This window comes from Delphinapterus leucas, chromosome 10, assembly GCF_059928025.1.
Source record: "Delphinapterus leucas isolate spDelLeu-1000000601 "Yukka" chromosome 10, BTC_Dleu_Yukka2, whole genome shotgun sequence".
In the NCBI taxonomy this organism is placed as follows: domain Eukaryota; kingdom Metazoa; phylum Chordata; class Mammalia; order Artiodactyla; family Monodontidae; genus Delphinapterus; species Delphinapterus leucas.
This window is the reverse complement of record NC_143138.1, coordinates 95952743-95965260: the sequence shown is the minus strand read 5'-3', so window position 1 is coordinate 95965260 and position 12518 is coordinate 95952743. Positions and strand designations below refer to the sequence as shown.

General features: G+C 42.2%; 1 protein-coding gene across 1 annotated transcript in view; it reads right to left on the bottom strand.

The window, feature by feature from the left end:
- Positions 1-400: 400 nt before the first annotated feature.
- The window catches only part of GRM7 (glutamate metabotropic receptor 7), a 71318-nt gene continuing 59200 nt past the window's right edge, over positions 401-12518 (bottom strand). Inside the window, exons 2-4 of the mRNA XM_089919892.1 lie at positions 1498-1668; positions 1170-1350; positions 401-516 (exon numbers count right to left, since the gene is read on the bottom strand). Of these exons, the coding sequence (XP_089776018.1) occupies positions 401-516; positions 1170-1350; positions 1498-1668 (468 nt within the window). The remainder of the gene's footprint in view (positions 517-1169; positions 1351-1497; positions 1669-12518) is intronic.

Genomic DNA, 12518 nt, shown 5'->3' with positions numbered 1-12518 from the left:
CTGCCTTACAGCCCCTTGCAATAACCAACCTACTTTTTTGCCTAGTGCAACCTCCTTGTTCCTGCTCCCTTCTGCCTTGAGAAGTCTTCCTTTCGTTTTCCGCAGCTCCTTGGAGATGCTTTTAGCTTCTAGACTGGATGCTGCCTGAGTCATGAATTACTGAATAAACCCAATAAGATCTTTACAGTTTCCTTAGTTGGATTTTGTTTCTTTACAGCTTGATGGCAGTGGTTGCATCTGAAGGAGACTTCTGATGGCTCCGAGGACAGTGGGAAACACAGATGCTGGTAACCGTGAACGCTTTGAGTTCTCTTTCTGACCATTTCCAAGGGCCGTGGCTAAGTTCCCCTCGGGTCAGTCTGGAGTGACAGGTTCTAGCGAGTGCTGGTTTGGTTCCCAGTTACGCTTGGGAATAGCTGTTGGTGCAGTTAGGGCCTTCTCTTGGCCAATCCACGGTACCATCTCTTTGGTTACTGCTGGCGTCCACAGTTCCATTTCCTCGGTTGCTGTTGGTTTCTGTTAATGTGCACGTGAAGTAAAGGAGTAAACAGTCCTCTTGCTAAGGGGAATCTGGGAAGGCAAGGCTGCAAAACTAGTGGGCACGGGGTCGAGCACGTAAGAGCCATTAGAGTGCTTGCCCCCCAGCTCTGCCTCCCATGCTAGGATAAGGTGTTCACGGAATGCGTTAGATTGAAACTAGTTAGCTCACCCCCAACCTCGAACAATGTTCATGCTGCAAGGTGCACTTTAAAACATCATACGATCCCCAGACCAGCAGCATGGCCCTCTTAGGTATTAACTTGGCTCCAGCAGACCCCAGACTTAGCTAAAGAAATGGGATCCTCAAGTTTCCAAAAATTGAGTGCACCACCTTTGGGCCCAAATGCTTATTTTAAGCACTGAGGTCCTGGAAGCTGTGACTATCTACAAGAATGGCAAAATCTTACACTACAATGGCCCCTTTGAGGAATGTTCCAAACAAACACCATTCATTGAAGTGCCCTTGAAAGCAAGGGCTCCCAAATCAAACAGAATGGGATACCTATTTTAAGTGTCAACGCGGAGGCCTCCAAAAGGCTGAGGAGAAATTAAAGGTACAAGAGGCAGCTATAAAACAAAGAACTGTAAGACTGATGTGACTGTACCTACTGCCCTCTAGCCTCCTTTACCTGAGAACTCACAGTCTGTGGCCCTGTGCCTGGATAGCGTTTCCACTCTGCAGAGCCTGCAAGGCTGTAAACCAAGGTCCTGCGAGTGAGGGGCCTTGGAGGTGCCTCCACATCTACCGTGGAAGGACAGCCCCTTCCAGGGTTGATGGGACTCCGGGATTCTCAGGTAAGCTGCTACCAGCTACAGCGTTAAAGTTAAAAGAAGTGGAAAATCTTGTACAATTCTGCTAGATACCAGAGCTGCGCTCTCTAAACCCCACTCAGCCGGAGCCTGCAGCTGGGATCCTAGGAAAACTGCCAGAAGCCTGCGAAAGGGGAGAATCCTTACCAGTGTCAGCTCTCCCGAATCTCTCTGCGGCGGCCCGGTGAGAGAGGAAGGTAACATTTTACACTGTCCCTTTCTTTCGAAATCCAGACGCCTTGGTTTATGTCCTTTGTCTCCCCCAAGGACAGCTACTGCCCTTGTCTCATTTTGTGTCCTGAGAACTTGGCTGGGCAACTGTCAGGTTGGAGGCCCCAAAGGTAAGACCAGACAGAAATGTGGGCTGTGCTCCATTTGTGGCCAACAACCTACCTACTCACTGCCGGCTCTCAGAGGAACTGTGTCTGAGTCTGTCTTTCCTTTGGTTATCTTTGGGAGTGGCTCTGGATCCTGGGAGGGTAGTATCTTTTGCATGCTTTTGGGGGACACCTCTTGCCTCCATGGGGTTCTTCAGTACTGCTAGGAATACTTACCGTTTGTCCAAGCTGAAAACTGACAACATAGTTGAAAGGATTGTTGAAAAGTAGCGTCTTTGGTCAGAGGTTGCCCAACTTGGAAGCTGGTATCAGAGGCAGACAAAGACACTTTTTAGGCCCTCTCCCCTAAGCCACAATGAACTCAAGTACCTAGAGGGAAAGAAAATCATTCCAAAAATGAGCAGCTCTAAGTCTAGAGCACAGGGTTTTTTTGATTTCCATTGTAGCTGTAGGTCTTCTCCCTGATACAAAGCAATGTGGAGATAGTTGGATGGGTGTGTCAGCCTATGAGGAGGTCCTTCAGGTTGCAACCTGAGTCTATGAGGAATTAAAAACAACTGTCCTTGTCTTGTAAATTGAGTCTTTACGAAAACAGAAATGCAGCTCTAGAAGCAATTCAAAGGCCACCTATCCTTCTTACCGATCCCCAAACCTCCCCTATTCATGGCCAAAGGTTTGCAGATAATTGTAAAAGATTTAGACTTAGGAGACAAATCCTTCTTGCTGGAATTTACATTCTATCTCTGTGCCTCTTGAGATGTAAATGTCCTACCTGGTCTTCTCTAGGAACCAAGATAATTCTTATCAGAAAGAAAAAAAGAAGATACAGAAAGAAAAAATAAAAGCAAGGCTATTTATTTGAAAACTAGGCCTATTAAAAAAAATCTTTGATTACTGGTAAGGCTTAACCATCTGAGCAGTAAGCTTAACTTATTCCATCGGCCGAAACCAGAATTTGTATCCAACCGTTCTTTTATAAACTAGTGAGTTTTGCATTATCATACCTGCTTCACGGCTTAAATTGTAAAAAAAAAAAAAAAAAAATTCTATTAGGATCTCTGTCTGTGTGTCTGTGTCTGTTTGTCGTAGAGGAGGTATTTTTCTGCGGGCAGACGGAGTACCAACTTGAATTTGTAGAGAGCTCTATCGAATTGCCTTACAGACAGACACTCTATTAATTAAATATACTCTCAGAAATATAAAAACTAATGCAAACGCTTTTCAAGATCATGTGATCTAGGATAACCTTCGGTAAACAAGCACGCTTTAGAGTTACCAGTATTAAATATTTTTATTCTACCTAGGCTTACTAAAAGTCCAATAAGCTCACGTAATCTCTTACAGAACTTTTTAGCAAGAAAGATAACGTAAGCTTGGACAAACGGTAAGTATTCCTAGCAGTACTGATGGTGGTTAGCTGTTTAATGTCTCATGAAATTTTCACGAGTAATCTGAACGTAATTTTATGAACAAGTAAATTAAATAAACTTTTCAACAATAACTGTGCTTTATGGCATGCCAAAAATAGCTTCCAAATCGTTTTTGGTAACTTGAAACCCTGAAGTTATACTGCAGTAAGTTAAATAATGGATATTCATCGAATATCTAGATTAATTCCAAATAAGGTAAGACACTAAGACATTCTGCCACTCCACAGAACGCTAGTGTGGCAGTCCACAATTGCTTACTTCTTAGTTCATACCAAGGAATTAAGGATTCTAAGGGTTCAGAATTCTAATCACCATATGGAATTATAGTGACTTGGAAACAGTAAGTATGAAAGGAACCAACTGTTTGGTTGTTCCTGCCCGAAAATAAAATAGGACAAAATTTGAAAAAATATTAAAAAGGCTGTAGAAGGTTTGTAGAAAAGGCATCTTGGGAAAGGAATTTTATGTGTGGTCAAGCTAGTTTGGAATGGATCTAGTGAAGCTTAAAAAAATGAGTTTTGATACCAAAAGTACACTGGTGCAAAATTAATTAGACTGGTTTTCTCTCCACTAAAATGACACGGTGTTATTGTACTCTTGGTCTGCTTTTCCGAAGAGACAGTGAAAGTTTACCTTTTAAAGTAGTCTGCCTGGACTGCAGAGATTTTTGTGTTTGACCAAAGTAATTTACTGTGCTTCCGGTTGTCTTTTTATCAGGTCTTTGATTACTTAAGAAAACCCAGCCTTCTCAACGTTAAAAGAGGTAAGTTTTGCTTATAACGACATACCTGGTTTTCCCTTGACCATCTTTTGTTGTCACTTCGGCTACACAGATAATGAAGTATTATAACGATCTGTGATCCTATTCAATCCAATGTTCAAACTTTGATGTATTTCCGAAGTCAGATTTTAAGTGGGGTCTTTCTGACCTCAAACGAACTTGGATATTTCCCAGAGGGTCCCCAGAAAATGTCAAGGGATTTGCTGCTTCTACGGTAAGATGTTAAAATAAATTAGGCTTATTGGATCTGTTAAATTACGCAGGAAGCATTATCAAATAAGAAGTGATGCTAAGCCTTCTTAGGTTGTATTTGTATGGATGGATGCATGCTACTAATATAAATGTTCTAAAACTGTATGTATAAAATCCTAGAAATTTGATGTTGTCCTGGTATAATATCTTTTCCATTTATTTATTTATCTTAATTAACCATGGACATATTTTACTCTTGATCACTGACACCACTGCCACATTATAAGCTGTGTGGAAACTTGGGTGCATTTTCACAGGTAAAGAAGGCTCTACCTGACACCTGGTCCTGTGCAAAAACATGGAGACCTCAAAATCACATAGAATTTAGAGGTAAGACCTCAGATCAAGAATGTTTCCCTCCATTTCTCCTTCCCTCTCTGAACATCTTCTTTTTTCCTACTGCTCACGCCATGAAGGTCCTCATGATACTTTTGTCCACTTTTTGCCTTGCTCTGGCCTGGAAAGGTAACGCCCCTTGCAAGGAGTCGGGGGGATAATAATCCAAGCATCAAATGACTGCTGGATTTGCCACGATTCTGGTAATCCTCTAGTTCTGCCAATGCCTCAGGTTTCTCAGAAAACAAAATCAGCCCCTTCTCTTTTGTGTCAGACTCCCGAACTTGGGGGGCTTTGCATCCAGGCTTTGTACAAAGAAAGGGATAGGAGGCAAGCAGGATAAATCCACCTGTGTGTTCTACAGCCCCTTACATTTTACCAGCCTCCATGGCTGTCATCTTTCCAGTCCCGAGCCACGGACTCAAAGGGGAATTACCAGGAGGCATTCCTTCAGCAGATTCCTGCTAGGCGGGCTAAGTACCCTTACCCTACTTACCCTAAGTGCAAATGAGGCTCTGGCCAGGAACAGTTCCTTAGCTCTTGAAGCTATTACAGAATCTGCTGCTACAGCAAGAGCCCCCCACCAGAAATTCCCAGATTCTCTGCCCAAAGCTGTTCTTGATAATAGGAGAGCCCTTGATTAGTTAGCTAACCAGGGTGTTTGCGCCATGGGCAACACCACTTGCTATACTCGAATTTGACGACACTTCGGGGTAAGTTGAGACTCAGCTCCATAATAAGATGACTGAATAAAAGTCGGTTGGCATAAAAGAGTGACTCCTTCGGTGGGGACTTTCTTTGGCTTATTTTGATTGGTTTGGGTCTTAGGGAGCCTGTGTCTGAAGTGCGGTCCAGACATTGGGAACTGTGCTGTTTCTGATTATCCTCGTAGGTCTCTCCGGTGTGATATAGTCTCTCAAAAGCTTTAAATGCATGTTCACAGCTGATCACCGCACGGATGATCACCTTAAGACTAGAACTTCGGACAAGGACTGAAGAGAATGACCGACTTCAGGAATGTGAACCTGACCTTGGGACTTCAGGAATGTGAACCTGACCTTGGGACCTGTGAATGCCACAGAGACTCAGCAAAACACTGTGAGAACTCCAGAGCCGTAGCTGGGGGCAGTGCCGATACCTTAAATTTTTATCCCATCTCTAAGGCTCAGAGTCTGATCTCAAAAGGGGGAAATTGTTAACAAGCACGAAAACGGGCCCACCGTGGAGTTCCTTACGCTAAGCCCCACTTCAGCAAACCGAGAATTAACTGAATTATTATGGTTTTGACTCTCCCAGAAATGAATCTTGAACCAGTCCATTGGGAATTGCTGCATGAGTACTAGTTAGGTCATCCAGCTGATTGACCCCTGTCGTCCCCTAAAGGAAAGTAACCTCACAATAACTAACCTGCGGAAAGTAACCTCACAATAACCAACCTGCTTTTTTGGCCTCGTGTTAACTGTCTTTTTCCCACTCCCTTCTGCCTATAAAAGTTTTTTAGTTTTCCGAGGAGCCTCCATACCGTGCTCCATAGCGGCTGCACCACGTTCCATTCCCAGCAACAGTGTAGGAGGGTTCCCTTTTCTCCACACCCTCTCCAGCATTTGTTGTAGACATTTTGATGCTGGCCATTCTGACCGGGTGTGAGGTGATACCTCCTTGGAGTTTTGATTTGCAAAAACGGTAATTCAAAAAGATACACGCACTGCAATGTTCATAGCAGCATTATTCACAATAGCCAAGACGTGGAAACAACCTAACTGTTCATCAACAGAGGGATGGATAAAGATAGTGCATATATATATATACAACGGAATACTACTCAGCCATAAAATAGAATGAAATAAAGCCACTTGCAGCAACATGATGGACCTAGAGACGATCATACGAAGTAGAGACGATCATACGAAGTGAAGTGAGTCAGAAAGACAAATACCACATGATCTCAGATACATGTGGACTCCAAAGTACGGCACAAATCACCTATGAAACAGACGCACGGATACAGAGAACAGACTTGTGGTTACCAAGCGGAAGCGGGGATGGACTGGGAGTTTGGGATTAGCAGATGCAACCTGTTACATATAGAATGGATAAACAACAAGGTCCTAGTGTATAGCATGGGGAACTATATTCAATATCCTGGGATAAGCCATAATGGAAAAGACTGTAAAAAAAGAGTCCCTTTACAGCAGAAATTAACACAGCATCATAAATCAATAAACTATGCTTCAATTTTAAAAAAATGAAAATGACAAGTCTTGCATTTTGTACAGCTCCTCAGAGCTCCTTTCCATCTGTTAGATTGGATGCTGCCCAATTCATAAATCAGTGAGTAAAACCAATAAGATCTTTCATTTACCTCGTTGAATTTTGGGTTTTGTTAACAAAATTAATGTTACTGTTCCTAAGGACATAATTAATTATTGTTCTTCACTGCTATCTGAGGTGTTTGTTTCTGTCACTGGAATAAAGCTTTACCTAATTATCTCAATCTTCATTTCTGTATGTTTATTAATTTTCCTTTATTGATGAGGTTCTTCCATATTGTCCCTGGTCCTCTGTTCCTTTACTTTGTACCTCCTACAAGCACAAGTCAAACACGCAGAGACGCTTCACACAGTAGAATGAGAATACTGCACTTCATCCCTGCCAAATGTATTTTCGACACCGCAGGCGAAAACTGTTTGTTACTCTTAAAATATAAGTCCAGTCATATCCCTTCCTTGCTTGAAATTCTTCAAAGCCTTCCCACTGCACTTACAATAAAAACCCATACTCCCATCCCCAGGCCCTCCACGATGTGACCTGTGGTTCCCTGGAGCCCCTCCACTCGCACTGGCCTGGCTTTAGTTCCATAAATGGATGAGCGCTGGCCTCTGCAGGACCTCTCCACTGCTCTTTTTCTGAAACATGCCTATATTCACTGTTAGCTTCCTTAAGGTCTTATCTTACATATTACTTCCTTAAAGAGATTGTCCCTACCCCCACCTGGGCAGGGGTGGGGGGCAGGTGGTATTTGGCCAAGTCTGGAAACATTTTTGTTGTCACAACCGGGTAAAGGGGGATGCTGCTAAATGTCCTATAATGCACAGGAGAATTCTCCCCCTCCCCGACCCAACAAAGAATTATCCAACATAAAATGTCAATAGTGCCAAAGCTGAGAAACCTTGGTCTAGCTCCACCACTGTACTGAAAGCTTCATGAAGGTAGTCCCTTCCCTAGCTTATTTGTCTGTGGTCCCAGAACCTAGCAGATATCCTATCGGATGAATGAGTGAATAATAAATAATAATAATAAAGGAGAAAAGAGTAGGTGAAGCCCCTAACAGCCGAAACTACCCAAATGCAGAGACCTCACATTCCACTAGGAATCCCATTCTGCTGGGATGGTCCCATGGAGATAAGCATCCTTGGCTGGGATCCTCCAGTTCTCCCCTTTGCAGGCTACTTCTCCCTGAAGCACCATGTACTCCTCTGTTGGAATTCTTGTCATGTACAAAGCTAGAGATGTGTAGTAAAAAGAGACTGACCCAAAGGCGAGGATTGCAGGGCACAAAGAGAAAACACAGTGGGTACCAGCCGGCTGACTGCCCACTAGTGGTCTGGTGCAGCAGTGCAGCACCCACCTTCTACATGGCACTGTGACATTGGAGGGACCAATGGTATCCCCACTGTCTAGTCTCCACAGCTGAAAAGACTAATGGTCTCTGACCCAGTGGCCAGATTGGTTGGCCAGCAGTCAGATATGAAACAGACCGTGGATCCAGAGGGGACCAAAATGAGAGCTTCACGATCATTTCCCCTTTTATAACATCTCAGGGTTGCAGTGACGATTATATTTGGCATTTCTGGGGAAGTCACCTCATCATTAAAAGAAAAATTCCTCCTAGAACAAAAAGTTTTAAAATTTGTCTCGAAACACAAATGACCCCAAATAGCCAAAGCAATCTTGAGAAAGAAAACCAGAGCTGGAAGAATCAGGCTCCCTGACTTCGGACGATACTACAAAGCTACAGTCGTCCAGACAGTATGGTAATGGCACAAAAACAGAAATCTGTATCAACGGAACAGGATAGAAAGCCCAGAAATAAACCCATGCACATATGGGCAATTAATCTACGACAAAGGAGGCAAGAATATACAATGGAGCAAAGAGAGCCTCTTCGATTAATGGTGCTGGGAAAACTGGACAGCTACATGTAGAAGAATGAAATTTGAACACTCCCTAACACCATACATAAAAAATAAACTCAAAATGGATTAAAGGCCTAACTTTAAGGCTGGATACTATAAAACTCTTAGACGAAAACATAGGCAGAACACTCTGACATAAATCGCAGCAATGTCTCTTTGGATCCTCCTCCTTGAGTAATGAAAATAAAAGCAAAAACAAACAGATGGGACCTAATGAAACTTAAAAGCTTTTGCACAGCAAAGGAAACCATAAACAAGACGAAAAGACAACCCACAGAATGGGAGAAAATATGTGCAAATGAACCTACCGACAGGGGATTAATCTCCAGCATATATGAACAGCTCATGCAGCTCTATATCAAAAAAAGCAAACAACCCAATCCAAAAATGGGCAGAAGACCTAAATAGACATTTCTCCAAAGAAGACATACGGCTAGCCAAAAAGCACATGAAAACATGCTTAACATCACTAACCATTAGAGAAATGCAAATCAAAACTACAATGAGATATCACCTCACACGGGTCAGAATGGCCATCATCAAAAAGTCTACAAACGATAAATGCTGGAGAGGGTGTGGAGAAAAGGGAACCCTCCTACACTGTTGGTGGGAATGGACATTGGTACAACCACCATGGAGAACAGTATGGAGGTTTCTTACAAAACTAAAAATAGAACTACCATATGATCCAGCAATCCCACTCCTGGGCAGAAACACTAAGTCCCCTACATATGAACAAGTTCTGTTCCGAGAGCGAGTTCGTTAAGTCCAACAAAGTTAGCCTAGGTACCCAACTTTTACAGATAACGCCAGACCTGTGAACTGACTTATGTGATTGGACATGCGAACGCATGTTCGCATCTTTGAAAGTTCGCAACTTGAAGTTTCATATGTAGGGAACTTACTGTATCTGGACAAAACTGTAATTCAAAAAGATACATGCACCCCAATGTTCACTGCAGCACTGTTTACAATCGCCAAGACCTGGAAGCAACGTAAATGCCCATCGACAGATGAATGGATAAAGAAGACGTGGTGTATGTAGATACACACACACACACACACACACACACACACACACACACACTGGAGTATTACTCAGGCATTAAAAAAGAATGAAATAATGCTATTGGCAGCAACATGGATGGACCTAGAGATGATCATACTAAGTGAAGTACGTCAGAGAAAGACAAATATCATGATTTCACTTATATGTGGAATCTAAAAAACAGTGATACAAATAAACTTATTTAGAAAACAGAAACAGACTCTCAGTCTTAGAAAAAAAACTTATGGCTACCAAAGGGGTAACGTGGGAGGGAGGGAGAAATTAGGAGCTTGGGATTAACGTATACACACTAATACAGATAAAATAGATAATCAACAAGGACCTACTGTATAGCACAGGGAACTCTACTCAATATTCTGTAATAACCTATATGGGAAAATAATTAAAAATTCTGAAAAAGAATGGGTATATACATATATATGTATAACTGAATCCCTTAGCTGTACACTTGAAACTAACACAACATTGTAAGTCAACTATACTCCAATATAAAATAAAAATTAAATTAAAAAATAAAATAAAAAAATAAATTAGAGAAAAATTTCCTCCTTTACCTATTGGACTATGCATTTGGTGGCAACATAGGTGATGGGACAGAAATTAAAATCTAAGTAACATACATCACAGATCTCTGAATGCCGAGTAACACTGAATGTGCAGCCGCTCCCTGAGGGTCAACAAGCTTCACCCAAACTTGCAAGTCTGTGAAATTCAGAAATGTGACATGTGCTTAACTGTTCTTGATAAAGTGTTGTCCCTTCCTTTTCTATAAAGAGATTACTTCGCTTTCATGATAATGTCAAAAGTCCTCACAGGAAACACAGCTCAGCTTACCAAAGTGGAGAGGTAGGATGAGGCCACCTTCTAATAAATTGTAAGGGACAAGCCGAATTTGCCTTCCCAGTTTCAAGTGATTTTCTAAAAGTCTTCAGCAAAATGAGAGAGAATACATTTTTTTTCATAGTAGCAGTCCCTGTCCCCTCATTTTCTTCCCTCCGATCAGGAAGATGTGCATCTGGCTATACTGTCAGCATGGTGGGCAAGTTCAACACAGATACAGATCATCACTGAAATATGATTGGACAATCACCTGTTTTTGTAAACCGGTACAGCATTGGCCAGCTGCTGAAAATGCTGGGGCAGATCAGCCAATTCTGTTGTCACACTTCTTTGATGTGTCTGATCAAACATCTCAGGGAAGTTTCCTTAGCTTGATAGAACAGGTGAAATTCCTCCCCCCTGAAATCTGTGTTGCTAAGGGGCCTTTCTTTATGAGCCTCTCCCAACCCTCAAATTATTTAACCTTGAGCTTGGAAATCATCCTTGTCATATGAAATTTGGGGGCGAAAAATAGGCAGGGTATCAGGCTGATGTATGACCGTGCACCTCAGGCTAAATTTCAGGTGTCAGATTATACTAACAATATAACCTACTTTACATACCACTTCATTTCTAACTCTGAAGAGAGTCTAATGATTAATTCAAATTAAACTACTCCAAAGCCAAAATGATATGTGTTATAAAACATGAAAGTGAGCTGGCTGAAAAATTTTAATTTTCCCTACTTATTAGCTTTCTGGTCTGGGAATAAATTAAAGGTGCTAATTTCCTGGGTTTCAAATCTATTTTAAAATGCACTAGGCTGAAAGAGAGAGATAGAGGGCAGTGGCGTGGGGGGGGGGGGGCAGGGGGAATGGAATGTAGCATAATTTTCTCATCTTTGAGACAGAATTAAGAAACTTGGTTATCTTTTCAGAATTGTGCTGGCTCATGAGATATTATTTTCGAGTTTGAGTGACAAGCTCTGTTACCGGGTCCATATGATACTTAGCACAAGACAAATGCTTAAAGCTCTGTATCAGTTTGTTGTGGACTGAACTGTGTACTCCCAATATTCATATGTTGAAGCCCTAATCCCCACTGTGAGTAGATTTGGAGGTAGGGCCCGTAAAGGTGGGCCCTAATCAGATAGGAATGGCACCCTTATAAGGCAAGGAAGAGATGCCAGACAACTCTCTCTCCACATATATATATAGAGAGAGGAAAGGCCACATGAAGACACAGCAAGAAGAGATCTCACCAGAAGCTATCCCTGCTGGAATCTTGATCTCAGAATCCCAGCTTCCAGAACTGTGAAAAAACTAAGTGTCTGTTGCTTAAGCCACCCTTCTGGTATTTTGTCACGACGGCCTGAGATTATACACAACTCCACCTCCTTCTCTGTTTTGGTCATATAAGTACTGTATGGTGTATTACAGTAAAATCTCACAAGGTCATTTCTTGGGCAATTTCAGCTACCTGGGTGAACCCACCATTAAACAATGAAAATAGCTGTTCCAAAACCCACATATTTTAAGCTGTGATAGTCAAGTCACTTCCCTCCTTCACAGAGCCTTTATAAATAATATTATCTATTAGCCTACTAGAAGCATACTGTCTTTTCTAGATTATTGCAATTTTTAGGTATAGGGTAGCTGGAGATATGGAAAATATATCCTCACGTCTGCTCAAAACAGGACAGCAGTTGAGGGTGAACACACACCAAGAACAACCACTACTTAAAGACCAGTCATCTAATGGGTCAATGGTGATACACAGCTAAGTAACCACTGTGTAGTCTGAATGATGCCTCTGCATCTTTCTAGAGGTGAGCATCCTTGGGCTCAAATACCAACGAGGTGGCCAGGACTTGGGTCAAGTGCTAGGAGCTGACTAGGACTACTGTCACTTCCCATCCTTCCACTGCCCAAAACTTTCCTCAACCAA